This window comes from Misgurnus anguillicaudatus, chromosome 3, assembly GCF_027580225.2.
Source record: "Misgurnus anguillicaudatus chromosome 3, ASM2758022v2, whole genome shotgun sequence".
Lineage (NCBI taxonomy): Eukaryota > Metazoa > Chordata > Actinopteri > Cypriniformes > Cobitidae > Misgurnus > Misgurnus anguillicaudatus.
The window spans coordinates 28,066,960-28,086,368 of NC_073339.2; the positions used below are offsets into that span (position 1 = coordinate 28,066,960).

At 37.0% G+C, this 19,409-nt stretch overlaps 1 protein-coding gene across 2 annotated transcripts in view; it reads left to right on the plus strand.

Moving 5' to 3' along the window:
• cntln (centlein, centrosomal protein) overlaps positions 1–19,409 on the plus strand; it is a 138,064-nt gene that overhangs the window by 58,824 nt on the left and 59,831 nt on the right. For both annotated transcript variants that reach the window (XM_055205291.2, XM_055205290.2), the window contains 2 exons: positions 9,381–9,502; positions 14,213–14,308. In XM_055205291.2, the coding sequence (XP_055061266.2) occupies positions 9,381–9,502; positions 14,213–14,308 (218 nt within the window). The remainder of the gene's footprint in view (positions 1–9,380; positions 9,503–14,212; positions 14,309–19,409) is intronic.

Here is a 19,409-nt window from a genome sequence, read left to right on the forward strand (position 1 = left end):
CTGGACGCTCAGAATAAAGTATGTCACTTTTTAATCTATCCCTCCACTATGATAATATTGTACTGTAATGTGGCCTTTGCATATTGTGATGTTTGGTGTTGACTTAAGAGTTAATTGTATCTGATGACCCACCTTTTTTCTCAAGTGGAACTCCTTTGCGTAAAACAATGCCTTTTAATGTTTTACCTGTGTTATTTTCCTACATTTCAGTTATTTTATTTTCTCCACTGTACGTATTGCTATTATGCAGTTTGCATAATGTAATTGGTGCTAGCTTGTAGCTTGGTAAACATAAATGTTTATTCATACTTCTATATGTATATTGTATATAATACAGGCATTTATTTAACATCTGCTAATAGGACTATAAAATATACCGAATATAACCATACTCACTGTACCTTTTACAGACACATCCCAAAGCTGCAGAACTCTAGTGTTTTGGGTTGTATTAAAGGAATAGTCTACTCATTTTCAATATTAAAATATGTTATTACCTTAACTAAGAATTGTTGATACATCCCTCTATCATCTGTGTGCGTGCACGTAAGCGCTGGAGCGCGCTGCGACGCTTCGATAGCATTTAGCTTAGCCCCATTCATTCAATGGTACCATTTAGAGATAAAGTTAGAAGTGACCAAACACATCAACGTTTTTCCTATTTAAGACGAGTAGTTATACGAGCAAGTTTGGTGGTACAAAATAAAACGTATCGCTTTTCTAAGCGGATTTAAAAGAGGAACTATATTTTATGGCGTAATAGCACTTTTGGGAGTACTTCGACTCGCCTGAAAAGTCTGCTCCCCTTCTCCCTCTCATAATGAGAGAGAGGGTGTTACTGCGCCGAGTCTAAGTGCTCCCAAAGGTGCTATTGCGCCGTGAAGTGTGGTTCCTCTTTTAAATCCGCTTGGAAAGGCACTACGTTTTGTTTTGTACCGCTATACTTGCTCGTATAACTACTCGTCTTAAATAGGAAAAACGTTTATGTGTTTGGTCACTTCTAACTTTATCTCTAAATGGTACCATTGAATGAATAGGGCTAAGCTAAATGCTATTGAAGCGTCGCAGCGCGCTCCAGCGCTTACGTGCATGCACACAGATGATAGAGGGATGTATCAACAATTCTTAGTTAAGGTAATAACATATTTTAATATTGAAAATGAGTAAACTATTCCTTTAAGCTTATATCTTTCACGCCACTGGACATAGTTTGTAAGATGTCTTATCTGATGCAATAAGTACTTTTGGTTACATTTTCTATGATGTGTTTATAATGCATTAGAAGGGCATTCTTAGTAAGGAATAATTGATGAAGGGCCATTGAATTATAAGAAAATAATGCACAACCAAGGTGCAATGCGGCACGACACGAAGCGGAGTACCATTACACCGCGGGTGTACATTATTTTCAAATAATTCAAAGGACCGGAGTCAATTATTCCTCTTATACCACAGTTACCACAAACATTGCTCTGGTGCCTATTTTTAAGACATTTGACAAGTTGGGTGCGCGGTTATCAGAAATTAATGCACACCCACGGAACATTTCTCAACCAATCAGAATACAGCATTCAACAGACACGTGGTATAATGCATTAATGTGTTGTATCCTCTAACAAATAATACAACAACAGCTACAATATATTATAATACTCACTTATCTGTGGTTATACATTTCAAGAGTATGATCATTTATAACACATGATGAACTCCACATAGTTACCATAGTTATATTGTATTAGTTGTAATGTACAAGTTGTACGACAGCAGTACAACTGACGTATTCCTGTGGGCAGAGTTTAGTAAAAAAAAACTGTTCTACGTACGTCATTAAAGCAAGAAGTAGAGGGCTGTATTCCAAACCGGTCATTTGCTGTAGGCTTTGAAAGGCGAATTCTGTTAAAGGAAATATAGCGCCTGGCAGTGAACTTTGAGCTTTATCATTTTAAAGGTATTAATTATGCTATTATAGCAACATTACACACTAACTAGGGTTTAAAAAATGGGATCAGGAAGAACGTGACCTTTAATCACTCCTCAACTTGGCCCATCTTTGTTTTTACTGTCGCAAGCTGAAATGTCTATGAAGAAATATAACGCAGATTTTTTTTACCTGACGGTAGAGTGGACCAGTCACAGCGCTTGCGGTCCGTGTAGAATGAAGCTGTTGTTAATGCAATCCAAGATACATATGTCCATCATCTTTCAGACAAGCACATTTGAACGTGCATTCATTCTTCACAGAGGTAATCCACACAGCTCCATCGTGTTAATTAAGGTCTTCTGCTAATAATTGATGTGATAATGTAAGAAATATCCATATTTCAAAGTTTTTAAACTGTAATAATTAGCATCCGGTGATGACGCCATCTTGGACTGCTGTGTAAATAGGTTTATGTATTTTCTTAAATTGTTTTGTGTTTTTTTTTGTGTGTGTAAATAATATTTGGGATTTTTGGAAATAAAACACCCGTGCCATAAGGTACCGAATTGTCTGAACCATCATTCCTAGTGGAGGAGATCAGTGTGACTAACATGCCTCATCACAGACTTACGCTAGCGTTTGTTGCCATGGGTATGTTGCACAGTGAATCGTGTAAGTTCTAGATTGCATCGTTAGTAAAGTAACAAAGGCTAGGTCTCATTATAAACTGTCATAAAATATTATGTAGTGGTTATAAAACTTTGTTCTACATTGAAAGAGTACAAGGGAACAATACATTCACAGTCACACTGCAAATTAATTTGATTTAAGCTTTCTTTCTACAAATCTTAGTTTATTCCCAGCCAGCCTTTTTTTGAAAAGTTGCCCGCCAGCATTTTTTTTTTTTTTGGGATTTTCACAAAAGTTTCACAAAATTCCTTCCAGGAAAATTTTCCTATAAAAATATATAAACATACAAATATTTCAAATGAAAGAACAGACCCTTTAATTTCAAACAAACAAACAAACAAAATGGGAAAATGGTTCATCCTTTTTATATTTTTTTCTCTTCCTATAAACTCTTATATATAGGTATTTTTCCTAAAAAATACAAATTATTTTAGCAAAAAGCTGAAATAATTGCATTTTTGTGAAGGAATTTTGTTAGAGATCAGATTCAGAACGATTAAAACATGCACGCAGTGTAAAATTAGTAAAAAAAATTTGCTTCAGTTTTTTTATAAAATGGGTGAGTGGATAATCGCCATCTAGTGGATAATCGCGGTATTACAGATTAACCTGATAAGGAACACTGTGCAGTACACGGTACACCCCCTCCCTTGCACATGAGGCTGCATTATGTCATTGTAACTTTGCAGCATTAAATCTTCAAAATATACGGTCATGCGGCACATCGTTGTAAAGCTTAGACTTTCGGGATTCCATTAAGCGCACACACAAAGCATAATATGATTTATAGCAGTCACAAAACTGTAATCTAGTTGTTAGTTACCTGAACCGGGCGGTGCCGATTTAGGATATTTACTTATTTTCAAAATCTTTCCTTTATCCGCTTCGGTGAAATTGTCCAAAACAAATTGTTCATAAATGGAATATCTAAGCCTTTTAATTCAAAACGATTTGTTCATCTCACAATCTTGACGTTTCTGATCGAATTGCAATATAAATAGTGTATACAATTAGTTCACTAATGGACATTCGTTCGAATTTTCATTCACAATTTATAATGAATATATTCGGATGTCACGTTTATTGTGCAACGTCTGAGGAACAAATACGCCCCCTTGTGGAATTTCAGCCGTTCCATAAGAGGCTACGATAAAAACTCATCAGAACACGTTTTTTTTTTCATGCAAATGTTTTCTCTTAATTGACAAGATAACTTGTCAATGGCGGGAAAAGAGTTAAAGGTATAGCGGAAGATTTTCCTGAATTATTTAAAAGAACCGCCCCTCCACTTTAAAAAAAATGCATGTGCACAACACTGTACCTCCTCCCGAGAAGGAAAGCCTATTTAACGCGTGCACGAGCCAGAGAGAGAGAGCATGCAGGAGCGTAGTTCTTCTCTGTTTACAAGTTGATGTCGGCATGTTTACCCTGTCTGTGCGGTTTGTGACTTGTGCCAGGGCTAGCATCGCTAATCATAGCTTACATCAACTGGCGGCTCGAGGGCTGCACACAGCCCGGGGTAAAATTCTAATACGGCCCGCTGGACCATATTATACATAATCAAATACTTTTAAAATGATGAATTTTGTATAAGACGTAAATATTCCCAACCAGGAGGGGGCGGTAGGTCCCGCGGATCCTCACAGTAAGCATAGTCCCGTGTTTGGGCTTATGTGGAAGAAGAGGTCTTCACGGAGACTGAAAACCCGAGCTCCGGGGTACAATAATCCAGTCTCGGGTTATTTAAAATGAATGTGTTTTTGCCGAACGGACCCGAGAAGCCCTGAACTCTCGCATGTGTGTGTCAATGTTTTTTTCAAACCTCTCCTCTCTTTGCAAGAGCGCTTGCGACATTGTGTGGCGGGCGATAGGTTAATGTTCGTTCAGACAGACATGTCAGATATTTTGTAATGTAAATTTTAGCGGTTACCTTGGTGTCATCGTCATATAAACAAATGGAGCAGCTCGCCAAATTTGTTGCGAGGCCACCGGGGCTGCAGACTGCACACACGTCAGTTTACATTCGGGTCCAGTCGGGTTAAAACCAATGCCACTGGTTTGGGTGACGGGTCATACTCGGGCCAGAATTGCTCTCAGATTTGAAAGGTAAAATACATTGTTATTAAAATTTTTTAGATATATTTTGGTTTGAATTTATGTGTTATTTATTTCAAATAATTTTGTTCTCTAAGGGCGGGAAGAGAAACTCCTCTATACTAATTTAAAAGTGCCTTGCTTGTTACAGATGTTAAAGCAATGCAGTTAAGAAATTTTATCTGAAATGCTTGTCCACTGAAAATAAAGTTATGATTTAGAATTAGCATAATTGCTAAGTTTTATAGTTAAAATCTTTAAAGACATGTTAATTGTATATTGTGGTTTCTTAATAAAGGAAATTAAGAATGATGTAAATTGTGCGTGTGGTTCTGGCCCCCTTGGTATAAAGGAGAAAAATGCTGGCCCTCCGCATTATCAAAGTTGCCCATCCCTGATCTAGATGATCCACCTGGAAAAAGAAAATATTCCGCTATACCTTTAATGTAGTAGTACAGATAAGCATACAGATTTAACAGGCAGCCTAATATGAAATGAAACATTCTTCAATTAATTTTTAGACGTATTACAACGCACGTTGTTGAAGCTCCACAAAAGCACATAATGTACATCCATAATAAAGCAATCCAAAGGACCCCAGCGGGTAAACGAATGAAAACACATAACGCGAATATGGCGCCACCTCATAGGTTCTGTGGTGTCAGGTCTCGATGTGTGACATCAAATACCGCAACACACGAGTCAAGAGATGTGTTCGACTTTATGTGGTGCCACAAGAACTGACAGGTGGTATTTTGCCGTTATCTGCCTGTCGGTTCTTGCTATGCCACGGCAAGTCGAACAAGCCTAATGAGGCATACACACCCAACGCGAATTCAACTATTTGCGTGAGTACACTACATATAAAGTCAATACAAAGATGCAAACGTGTGCGGGGCGATGCTAATGACAGAAATCTGGTGGTGCGATTGCTGCGAGCCAGAGTCTCCTCAAGTCATGCCTGCTCCAAGAACGCCACTGCTCCACGGCCCGGGAACGCCACTGCTCCACGGCCCGGGAACGCCACTGCTCCATGGCCTGGGCCCTCACTGCTCCACGGTCGAGACCCACCATTGCCTCACGGTCCTGGCCTACCCATCCACCCTTGGACTAATGTTTTTGTTTTGTTATTTTGTGTGCGCCTGGAGTCACCCATAAGAGGAGGGGGATTATGTAAGGGTTTTGTCTTGTCATATTCATATCTTTTATTTTGAAGTACTTGTTTCATGTTCAGGTCTTTTATTTTGAAGTATTCATTGTCATGTTTGTCTCTAGTTTCCCTATTTCCTGATGTGTCATGTTCTCATTGGTTCCCTGTCCCTATATAAGAGCTCTTGTTTCCATTGTCCTTGGTCAAGCTTTGTTATGTATGTCTGTTTGGTGAGTTTTCATGCCATGTCATGCCTTTGTTTTTGTTCATGTCAAGTTTAGTGTTTGGTTATGTTTATGTCTCTTTTAAATAGGGCTGCACTTGGCTCCATATAAGGGTTTTTCGCAGCGTTAGTCCGCAAAAAATTTTTGCGCAGTTTGTCAAAGAAGCAAAAGAGCTTGAAAAGAAATCCATGATCATCTTTTTTATCAGTAAAGTTCCATTTTGCTTTGCATTTTTTATTTGGGAGGTTTTGCTGTCGCTGGAGGAAGCCAGTGCTGTCCACCGACCAGAGTAACATTAAAGAAGTCTTGGATGCATTAACAAATATGACATTTAATTTATATGACAGAGAAGCGCATCTGTGTCTAAAATAAAACAGACAGGAGATCAAGTGATTGACGTTTGGACTTCTCATTACAATTAAATAGGGGTGTGACGAGATCTCGTGCGACGAGATCTCGCGATATTAAATATGTCTCGCGAGATTTCTTGTGGAGGCGAAATGCTGGCCGTTTCTCAAATAAAAGACTGGATCCTTCGGAGGTCGCGTTTTTAAACTGCATTTACTTCATAAAGACTATCTTATTAGAGAATATTAACAATTATAAAGTTTACTAATCATTTAGTTAATCGCATCTTCTTGTAATATGCTCACGACTTGCGAATGTAATGCTCAGATAATTTAAGGAACAGTATGTAGGATTGTGGCCAAAACTGGTATTGCAATCACAAAATTTGTGGCTAAAACTGGTACTGCAATCACACAACTGGTGGCCAATACACAAAATAACAACATAAACATCAGTTGAGGGCTGCAACTCCACTTTTTAAATGACAACATCCTGGCTGGACCGCTGTTGTCAGTGATATAAGTATTTGAAATGAAAATGATTTCTCAATGTCAACTGACATATCAGGGCCATTTTATGATTAACTGATAAAAATTTCTTACATACTGTTCCTTTAACTGAAATAAACCTTGATGACGTATGCAGCCTGCATATGCAACCTCTGGAGGATGCAGCCTTCTGTTTGAACCTTTTACAGTGCATGCATTATATTTATCTTTTACAGCGTTTGCTTTTTTGTTTGGGTTTCCAATAATGTTCGTTTGTGAACTCGTGTGAAGTCTGAGACGCCTTGTGTTTGTCTGTCGATCAGTGTCAGATGTGAAGTCTCAGCAGATTAAACTATCACTCAGAGTTTACATGATTTAATGTCTGCATGTTCTTGCTCAAAAATGACTGTGGCTGTATCATTTCTATTGTAAATAAATGGACATATATTAAATATTCAAATGGGTTTAAACATAGTTTGGATAAAAATAAGCATTTCTATCCGTCTAAAGTTAAAGTGAAGATATCTTCCTCGAGACGAGTCCTCTATCGGCCCCTGCAGGCATTTGTTATATAACATACATAATGCTTTCTATTTATAGGACACAAATGTAATGTGTTTGTTAATGTTGTTTAATGTAACTTGGTTTTAATACTTTATTTGAACAATTTATTATTGCACCTTTGTTATTATGTAATTTAGGCTATTGCTCACTTGGGTCTATTTTTATTACCCCCAAAATAACAAATTACTTCATTATCAGTTAGCAAAATAATTGTTAGGGCCAGTCTTTGATTAGTTAAAACTTTTAAAAATTACGTGATTTCAGTTTCTTATTTATTTATTTTATCATTGAATATTTCTTAATGTGTAAAAATACTGTCTCGTTCTCGTGAATCCAATCTCGTGTCTCGTCTTGTGGATTAAGTGTCTCGTCACACCCCTACATTTACATGATGTTTACATTAAGGCTTTAAGAGTCCACGATGTTTGAAAAACGCGTTGGAAAAGGAGACGGGCCGACTACCAAAACACACTTATAGCCAATCAAATCAAATCAAATGCCGGTTTGCGTATGTGTGGGGCGGGTCTATCAACAGAAGGTCCAGATTCTATTGGGGTAGGGGCGTGTTTGTTTAGGTGATTTCAAATATCAACATTGGCTTTCAAACATCATGGACTCCGCCTTTAAGCAGATGCTTTTATATAGAGATTTTAAAAGTGAGGAAGGAAAGCTTGACGATTTGTAATTACGTGCATCTTCTTTATATGTGTAGTAAAAACAAGTAGGCTATAATAATGTATAATATAATGTATATAATATTAATATAGATCATGTATAATAATATATAATATGGAAAATATCATAACAAAATATAATCATGTAAATTTTTTATATCAACATTATCATACACATTATAATTATAGCCTAGTATTTGATTATAGTGTATGTGATTATTGCGTACGAGTGGTTTTAGGTTTTCTTGAAATTTTGCATACATTTAGGATTTGTTCATGAAAACATCCGTACGCACATCTCACGCACAAATTTGTGCGTACGCATGCTTAGTGAGTGAGACCCATTATCTTTTGACAATTTATAATGAGACCTAGCCTCTGTTACTTTACTTAATTCCTAAAAGATCGCTTACAACCACATTATAAAGCTTTGTAGATGTTTATGTAAAGATTTTGCATTTGTCACATTACTTAAAGCAGATAAAGACCATTTATAAAATGTAGTACGATTATGCAATATCAAGATATGAATTTTAAAATGTGTTACAACTTATAATACAATATAACTATGGTAATTATGTGAAGTTCATCATGTATTATAAATTATACTCTTTATAACAACAAAAAAATATTGTAACTGTTGTTATGGTGGTCATTTATTAGTTTAGTTTAGTTTAGTTAATTTATTTATATAGCACATTTAAAACAACCGACAATTAATTAGACAATATATTATGTTTTAATGTTTATTTAAAGGCATTATGCCTGCATTTATTATGCAGTAAGAATTAACTTATAATGCGTTATTGATACAAGCTTCATAGAAAGTGTTACCATACGTTTTGTGTTAATACACAAAGGGGGAAGGGAGTACAATGTAACCTTCACAACATTTTGCACTCCAGCAGTTGTAAGGGAGACTGCTGTGAAGTGGGCAGCCTGGAATGCCACCTGCCTTCTGTCCACTGCATTGTTTTGACACAATAAATTGAAAGTAATAAGGACATTATGTAAACTAGTGTTAGAACTATCAAAGGTTAACTATATCTGAATAGCTATTCTTATATTTAAATACTTATCTCTGACGGTCGTGATTACAAAGTTAGGTTTTTTTGTGCATAAAGAGTTTATTGTAGATTGTATGTGCGTGCGGGCGTGCGTGCGTGCGTGTGTGTGTGTGTGCGTGCGTGCGTGTGTGTGTGCACCTGCTTATATGACCTACAGATCAAAGAGAATGAGGATCTTCAAAGGGCTTATGCCAAACATCATGACTGTTTGCGTGTGATTCAGACCAACTACAGGACAGTGAGGGAGCAGCTGAAAGAAGCTGAGGATACCATCTACTTGTAAGAGCATTTATACCTTTAAAATTTCATTACTTCACATTTGCATATTGAATACTATAAATATGGATGTAACATGTTGTCATCCATTTGAACATTAGTTGTGTTTTTAGTCTAAAAATAATGGTACTAAAGGTTTTTCACAGAGATGACATAGAAAAATTGTTTTTGGTTTCCCAAGGAATCCCAAGTTCTTTATTGGAACCATACAAATGGTTTGTCTATAGCAGTGGTTCTCAAAATTTTTACACCAAGTACCACCTCAGAAAAATATTTGGCTCTCCACATACCACCATACTGACCAACGTTAAAATACAGAAGTGTAGTAGGCCTATTCAGAGCTATACACAGTTCAAAAACAAAGTTTTATTCCTAATATTTCTTATTTTTGTTCCTTATACAAATATTTTTGAACATTACCACTGCACTGTGCTTACAAGTAAATAAGAACTTAAATAAGATTAATGATTAAATTAAAATGTGCCCAAAAGTTAAATAAAAACTGTACTGTGCTTAAAGGTTAAAAAGCTGTACTTAAATATATTTTCAGATTAATAACACTGTTAATTTGCAAAATTAAGAATACACTAATATTTGTGTTAAACATTTTTTGTTAAACATCATTTACTATAAGCCACTTGTCATTCACATCATTTACTATATTTAAAGTAAACCATCAGATTGAACATATTCAGTCACTTAGTGCATTTAAATGTAAATATATCAATGTGGTGCATTTTGAAAGTAAACTAGTCGCTAGATTTTGTGTTCTTGTAAACAATGTTGTGCTCTGTTAGTAAACTCTTTGGTTGCATATATGAATGGTGATAATATGAAACACTGTAAGCCCGGATAAGTTGAGTTTACTTAAAAAAAATGAAGCAAACTTGTTGCCCTAAAAATTTAAGTAATGGTTACTTAAGTAAAGTTTAGTAAAGTAAACTTGAGTAAAGTTTACTTAAACATATAAGCTGTTCTAACAACAATTTTACGTTGAATAGACTTGTAGAAATGTTTTAATAGAAATGTTTTAATTTCTTCTAATATCCCTGCATTCTTAACCCAGGTTAGTTGACATTTGCAAGGAAACCAGTTGCACTAAATAACTTTAGTTTTTACACAGGGTAAAACTAAACAGGTTAAGGTTTATTAACATTTAGTTGGTGTACCAGACAAATCAAAGTGCCATGTTTTTAATCCTTTATATTACTTTTTGTGTTATAAATGGTATTATAACACAAAATGTATGACTAACTTTAATGGTGTTTTTCCATTGCATAGTACCCCACGGTTTTGTTTGGTTTAGGTTGGGTCAGGTCAGCTGTCTTTTGGGGTCCTTTTCACTGGGTGCAGTAGTACACAATACTTTTGTTAGTACCACCTCGGTCGGGGTTCCAAGCGACCCAAGCTGATACCAAAATGTGACTCGAAAACACTGTAGATCACTGATCGGTCTGAGAGAATCGTCACTACCAGTGTCATCACTATAATGTAAAAGATTAGCTTTACCTTCATGCTAGCTTGGGCTGTCTCGAGTAAACCTGTTGTCATCTGTGCTTTGCTGTAAGTTCTCAAACTCCCTTTAGCGATGAAGGACATCCACAGGTTGAAAATCAGGAACATCATACCAGTTTTTCCAGACTTGCAGTTTGTGGCAGCACATTTACGACGCGCACGTCCATCGATATATGCTTAAATGCAACTTAAATGAGGCTCAACGGAGCGTGTCGACTGACACCACCGGTGTTTGTACTTGATTCTCTGCATGTAGACGTTTTTCAGCGCTGAAGCGGAGTTTGGGAACTTGTACAACAAAACACAGATGACAACATCAGTTAATTAGTTTTTATGGTGCATGAAGGTAAGCTAATCTTGCATTTAGCAATGACGCTGGTAGGGACTTTTCTCTCTGACCAATCGGTGATCTGAAGTGTTTACACATCACGTTTTAATATCGGTATGACTAGCTGGAAACCTCAACCGAGGTGGGGCTAAAAATACTATATTTTATTAAGTACTTTACACAGTGGACCCCCCCCCAAAATACAGTACCGGGACATACTATCCAATAGAAAAGCGCTAATTGTGAAGCGCCTTTAGGAACTGGTGTGCGACTATCAGCTCGGGTTAAAAATGATCTGGTTTTCAGCACATTTTTATGTTTTCTCATCTCGTTTTTGCTTTAATCTCTATGAAATGCAGCACAGATTTCTTAGGAGATGAGTGCCTTATCCTGAAAAGGCCAAGGTTACTGTGTATATCGGTGGAATAGCAAGAAAGAGGAAAAAAGTGGGAAAAAAGACTGAAGGAAAAGGTTTTGATTTCCTCCTTTGAGTCTTTGGTTTTAACCTAAACCCCAAGAAGCAGCAAAATGTCATAACAATTTCCCCAACCCCCTTAACATTTTCCCCTTTCTTTTTCACAAGCCTTTTAAACGTATCTAATAGAAGTGTATGTTGAGTATCCACAGGGGATGCAAGTGTTGACCTTGTCAGCTTTGCTCTCTTTGGGTTAATTAAAGAAAACAGCAGTGCAATGTGATCCCGTGTGAAAGGAGTGTGAATTTACTCGCCTCTACTGTGTGTGTGTTGGATTGTAAGAGAAAGACTCTCTGATAATGTACTTGCTCTTAGTTTTGATAAGGGAAAAACAACACTTACTTTGCCAAAGAGTTCTTGTTTTATTAAGCTCTCAAGTCTGTTATTACTGGGACATTTATATTCCTTACAGAGCTTGATATTTACCCGCCCATTGCTAAGGCCAGCTGCCTACTTAGTAACTCAAAACACATCGATAATGATAGGGGATGTCACAACTATTGACTGTTGTTGCTGAAATTTTGCCACCTCTCACTCACTGCTTAGACACGGAAGAGAGGTGATCGGTTAAACAAGTTCCTCTGACCTTTCTCACTGATTCCCTGTCATGTATTGCAATGCATCATTATGACAGCCAATCAACACAAAGCCTGCCGGAATAAGAACAATAGCACATTGTGAGCATATCACCATAGACAACAGTTTGTGTCCTCCTGCTGTGTTTATAATATATGCTTTCAATATATGTTTTATATGCCATTCCTGGAAATAAAGGAAATAGTGTGTGCCAAAAAGTTGGATTAAAAAGTTTGGACTAGCCCACAAAGTAACATACACCAAGAATTTTCAAACTATTCATTCTTCTTAAAAGCCACAGGAAGAGCTGGTAGTGCCGGGTGTTTGCCTTTCATTCTGCAAGAAATTATGCAAATTAGGCTAAAGCTGAAAATCAGTTAGGGCCACCAGCTTAAACAGCACCTTCAGGCTGAAGAGCTATTACCGATGGTCCGGCATGTGTCCATCTGGATATATTGGAGCATTTAGCATTATTACATATATATTAGCACAAGCGAAAGTATACCCCAGCAGGAGTTTTGGCTCTGCAATGAGACTAACATCTCATTAGAATGCCGCAGCCCTGTGCAACTCGACACGTCAGTCCTGATTTTCTCTACCACTATTAGGAAAACATAAAAACATACACTCTTTCCTCCAGAAGGAATTTTCATGTTTCTAAATCGGACTGGGAGCGTTGGGATAGCTAAATAAAATTAAAACTTATTAAAACATCCGCACACTGATCAAAGTTGCACTCATAAACAGATTCGCCGAATCAAAGCAATTAGCCACTGTCTTTCTGAAAAGTTCTCGCAGTTTACTGCTTTGCCGTATAATGAAGCGAGATGTGCAGAGAAGGTGAAGCAGGCTTGAGGGGAATGGGGTTGTCTTTTCTCTGAGCTCTACTTTGCGATTATGTCCTTGAGGAGACAATTCACAACTTAAACACTGAATTTCACAATGGATTAAGACAGAAGCTCTCCGGGCTACTCCTTGTTAAGCTGTTAGGTGAGAAGTGGCTTCGGAGGGTGAATGTTTTCACATAATGTAGGGCTGCTCCCACAGTACCCAAAGGCATGGTGCTATACCATAGGTTCAAGGACGTTAAGGGAAAGCATCTGTGGAGTAGGGTTTAAATAGTATTTGTGTTGTTGAGTTGGGCTAGTTTTTTAGTGTATTGTGCGTGTACGGTACTGTGTAAACTGAGAGATCTTTGGTTGTCATGCAATAATTGAACATAATACTGAATGCAAGAACTGAAAAAAAAAACACAATTAAACAACTACAAAACAGTATTAATGTCACTATCAAGAAGGCACAGCAATACAACATTTTAAAGATTACAATTTTTGAATCAGTATATCATAAACACGGATTTATGCATTAGCAAGGGTTTAACATCTACTAAATCTAAAGGGTTTAAATAAGCATTATTACGTCACCGATGGGTCCTTTATTTATGGTTATAAGGATGCAAGTATGTTTATGAAAATATTGCTGAATTAAAGCTTAAGACAGATATTCTTTTGATATAATTATATACATTATAGTTTTAATTATCATGCATCACTGTTTAAAATTTTCTTTAGAAATGCAGGTGCATCATGAAATGTACTTATGCTGTAATAATAATAGTTGGCGATACTCACTGGTATTTACTGTATGTAGCATTGTGGGAATATTTACGGAAGCATGAAAGTATGAATTAATGATTGTGAGAAAGGGACAGCTTAAAACTTGATAACTCACTTGAAGTCAACTGACTACTAAAGTAGGGAGCTTATTACGACACACATTTTAACTGTTGTTTGTATGTTTGCATTGTGAACACATGCAGGCTGAGAGGCCAAACACAACTACAACAGACCAGCGATGAACTGTGGGAGAAACTGGAGTTCTATAAGGAAGAAAACAAGAAGCTACTTGCTGACAAGTAAGTGTCTGTCGTTTTGTCAGGCCCAGTTGAGCTGTCAGCCAGTGTATCACAATGTCCTTTTCATCCAAATCATTTTTCGCACCCAGCAGGATTCCACACAAGATTGTTAGCTTCTAGTGCAAATTTGCATTTTCCCCATTGAGTGCAGAAACACAAAAAGGAAATGTCTATGTAACTAGGGAAAAACAGCTGTTCAAGATTATCATGATGTTTAAAAGCCTCAAAGTTCATGTTGTACATTTGAGTGAGGATGAGGTTTTGTACTTTCCATAATAAAGTTACAGTGATTGTCATCATGGGCTGAACTGCTGGCTGACTGTAACTATGTTGTAGTATGTGATCCATTGATATGTGAAGTGTTAGCCCATGTTGGCTAGAAAATTAATAAAAAAATAGACTTACATTTTCCCTGAATATAACACCCGTATACAGATGCTTGGAGCTGCTACAGATATTTATAGCAGCTAAATACACTGACATTCCTGCCTTGAGGTTTGTTCTCTTGAGATTTTTGGGGGTACATTCAATGACAGTCCATGTGCGTGTGTGTGTGTTAATTACTGCTGATCTCGTCTGCTGGAGTTGTCGCGCTTCATTAGGCCACCTTGGCCCTTTCCTTGCCAGGCCTCATTTGGCCCATCCTTTGCCGAGAGGTCTAACCCTGCCAGCCAGTGCGGCCTGGCCCTCCCCTGCTTGATCTCTACCCCCGGCTCGCTCGTACAGGAGGGCTCACTCTTTCCTTGCCCCCACCTAGCCCATTGCCTGTCCTCCTAATCCCAGCTGAGCTCATTATGATCTAGCCTGGCTGCCTTGCTCCCTCTCTCCGATGCCTGAGCTGTCCAAGCTAATTACAGGCTAGCAGCCAACACTCCCTGTTAAGGGCCTTCTGCTGCGGCACTTGCGCTAACGTACTGCTTGGAAGTGACCTGCGAGGAGCACGAGGGAGCTGCTCTCTTTCCAGCCACGCAGCACCTGTCCTTCGGGGTTAGTCATGATCTCTGTCATGCTCATTGCAGCAAGCACTGAGTAAACTTGGGTCGGACCAACTCATGCTTTTAGGAGGGGAAGAAAGGAGGGTGTCTTTGATCTCCACTTGCCCGAGACGAACGTTACCGACTGTCTGTGCGATTGCGGAAGCACAGACCCTGTATACGTTCTACTAATTTCTTCTCCGTTCTGACTTCCCTTCGTTTGCACTTAACCTTGCTTTATTTATTGTTCACAGAGAGAGGAATGGGTCAGAACATGCAAGGTGTAATTAGGCCGGGCTTCTTTATCAAGCTGTATGTGGCACGCCAAGCTAAATTACTGTTGATAGCCAACAATTAAAGATGGGCTGTGGCAACGGGAAGAAAATGGCAAGCTGCCATTTTTCTCGCCATATTAGAATGATTGTGCTTGTGAAGGTTGCACTCCTAAGTGTTGCAATGCTCTGCTAATGGTTAATTACCTTATTGCGGCCTGTAGTTTAAAGCTATCTTAATTGCAAGCATAGGCTGCTGCTAGATGTTTACAAAGCAGCAGTGCGCCATACTCAGTTCATTCAAGTGCCTTTCACAGTCAGAAGCTTTCCTTCAATTTCTACCCATTTAAAGGGAAACAGAGTCTTAATAGAGACGGTTGTCTATTCGACCTAGAATTGTTACATTTCCCCCCAGGTTAGATATCCTCTGTTTTGGCAGAAAGTGTTCCAGATATTCTGTAAGCATGATTACGGCAAAGCTGCCTTTTAAAGATTATTCAAATACGCACAACCTGTGATTATCACTGAGTATATCTATGCACACATTTTTAACACAGATTATTTTTCTTTACCCCAGGGACATATGTGCCGACTGTTATTAGCAAATTTAAAACAGCATGAAAACAGAGGCATCCATGGATGCTTGTGTTTAATAACGGAGAGAACGTCTGTATAGCCGACCCGCACCCGTTGTCAAGAACAGGTCTGAATGGCACTCCAGAGAGAAATTTCAATTTCAATTGAGCAATTCAGTCAATTGCTGGGGCAAATAAAGCTGACTGCTAGATGCATTAAGATTAAAATATCTTGTTTTGTAGTGAGACAAGACTGAATTTGCTGTTGTATCATTTGCACTGTGAACACCCACCCCCCCTTCCCCATTCGTAATCTCTACCCCCGCCCCCAGCACTTTTTTCCATTTGCTCTTACTTCCTCATTATGCATCTGTCTTTGCTCGGGATGTCCACACTTGTTAATTGTTGCTTAGGGTATATGGGTAAAAAGAGCTAGGAATTATTTAGACCTCATAAACAAAATAAACAGCCCTTAGACAGTGATAGCTACACTCAAACGACATCAAAGTATAAATTACCCAGCCATTAAGCTGGAAAAAAGCCTTTGAGATGATTTACTCTGCTCGCCCTCCACTGAGAGTGACCATTACAGGCATGATCCCAGACTTTGACTTTAATGAAGTTTAATAAAGTTTACCCTTCTTGTGCTACGTGTTTTTTTTTTTTTTGCTTTTCATCTTGATTGCTATAAGGTATTAGGAGTAATGAGTGTTTTTTTGCCCTGGGTCCTAGACAGAGAGACAGATATAGAAGAACGTTTAAAGTCAAAATGCTTGATGTCTGTTTTGAAGACTAGCACAACTTTGGCCCCTCCATTAATTATTTGTTTGATTAATGATGCCCTAAAATATGCAGCTCGCCATTCAAGGCTTGAATGTTTTTGCTTCTTCTTTTAGCTGAGTCTTTTAGAATAGGAAAATGTAATGTCTGCATCTAAGCTAGATTAATCATATTTAAATTTTGTATATTTAAAAGTTATCTAATTTTAGGAATGCAAATTTAAGATCTCTAGGGCTCAAAAGTAATGTTTTCTTCTGCTGGCCTAGTCAGTTCAATAATTCAGATTTGTACTTGCCCTGGCAATATTTTCACTGGCCTACCTATTTTAGTTTTAGTAACATAATTTTGTATGTGCCACTTTATTAGATACAATTTGCTTGTACCAGGTTTGACCCCCTTTTGTTTTCAGAACTGAATTATTTCTTTGGATCATAGATTTAACAGGTACGGGGAATGTGCATTTTATGCATTTGGCAGATGCTTTTATCCAAAGTCATTTACAGTGCATTTCAAAGTACCTTTTATCAGTATGTGTGTTCCCTGGGTTCGAACTCACAACCTTGATGATGCTCTTCTTCATACTTTGGTTGTAACAGGAGGTTATTTGACTTACTGCTGCTTTCAGCTTAAACCTGTGTGTGTGTATAAAGTCCCACTTTATACACAAGGATCAATGTACAGTAGTAAACTTCAACATAAAATGAGACAACTTTAACTATAGGAGTTAACTTGTTACAAAATTAAATGTGAAACTGAAAAGGGTGTTATATTTTAGTATCTTTAAAATAGCCACCCTTTGCCCAAAATCTGCAAAATGTCACATTTTATCATCCAGTTTCTTAAACAGCATTGAAGTAGTTCATGTCTATTTTTTGCATCTTACTGATGGCTTTATCTTCATTTTTTAATTTAAGTGATTTATTTCAAAGGCATTCTTTTTATGGAAGTCTTTTTTCAAACATTTGTACTAGGGGTGCACAGTACACAAAATTCACAGTTTATTATGTAATCCTTTTTTTCACAATTCGGTTCAGTTTCGGTACAGTTAAGGGGAAGAAATGCAAAACATAAAATTACTTGTTGTTTATTAATAACATTTGTAAACATCAACGGTTTACATATACTAAAACAGTTTACATATTTTAAACCGATTTTTTTAATAAAATACCTGTTTGGTTTAAATAAAATAAATAAAACCAAAATAGAATAAAATGTTATTTATATATTGCTTTTCAAAAATGCTCAATTATCCCAAAGCAACTTTACATTAATAAAAACAGAGAAAGCACAGAAAAACCAGAGGACAACAAAAATAGCAAAATACAGTGGCTGCTAATGAAGCTATACAGTAAAACATTATTAATGTAACATATTACATTAATAATCTGACATTTCTAAGTTGAGCTAAGAAACATTTTTCACCCAGTTTACAAACCACTACAAAGACTTACCAGATTCATTGAAAGAAAAAACTACCATACATACTGGGAGAAACCTTAATAAGCTCAAACCTGCCTGCTAGGTACGTCATGTCCTGTAGAACAAGTAAAACATTGAACCACAACCAAAAAATAATCTAAAAACAATTTGGCAATGTAAAAATCCTATTTACGATGCCAATAAATCCATTTTGAAGCTTAAATCTAATGTCAGCTGTCTCCCAAGGGGTTGACTCCTAGTTGACTCCAGACCTAACCGATCCTATAGAATATATGGGTCATTCTACAGAACAGGTGGAATTCGGGTGATGCAAATCTGCTTAAATGAACTTGTTTCAACATACCCAAAACTTCTATTATAGCATTAATTAACTTGTCAAATCTATGAATCCGCAAAACGGGGAGCTTAATCTATGTTTAACTTTTTAATACATTTTAATAAAGAATCCACAAATTGTATCTTAAATACCAGACAAAATGAGAATATAATAAAAGATAATGAATATGATAAAACTTAAAAACTTAAACATTTTCCATCTTGTTTTGTTTTTATGCTTTTATGTTGGTCAGTTAAAGGAATAGTGCTTAGGAAGTACTCATTAGAGAAGTAACACCAATGACGGTAACACCAATGATGGGTAACACCAATGACAATTTACAGAAAAAAACGAAAATTTTAACATAATGGCTGCCATTAGCCATGTGCTATTTCATCAGAGATGTAACAATCACATACTTATTCAGTATAATGTATTTTTATGTAAAGATCTTAACACTCCCAGCTATAAAAAAGAGTAACACTAATGACATCCAAAAAATGATGTCAAAATTATCTAAAGTAACTTATCTCAAAATTCTTAGATATATCATGTTATTTTAGACAAATAAGGTAAGACATCTCACAAACCTATTGCCTTCCTCCACTGCACTTCTTCCACTGACCTCTTGCCCCAAGAAAAACTTCAAAGAGCTGATGCATTGTTCCAAAATGAAGGTGCTTTAGGTAGGGTAACACCAATGACATAAATTTGGGGGACAAATATTTATTTGATATTATTCAT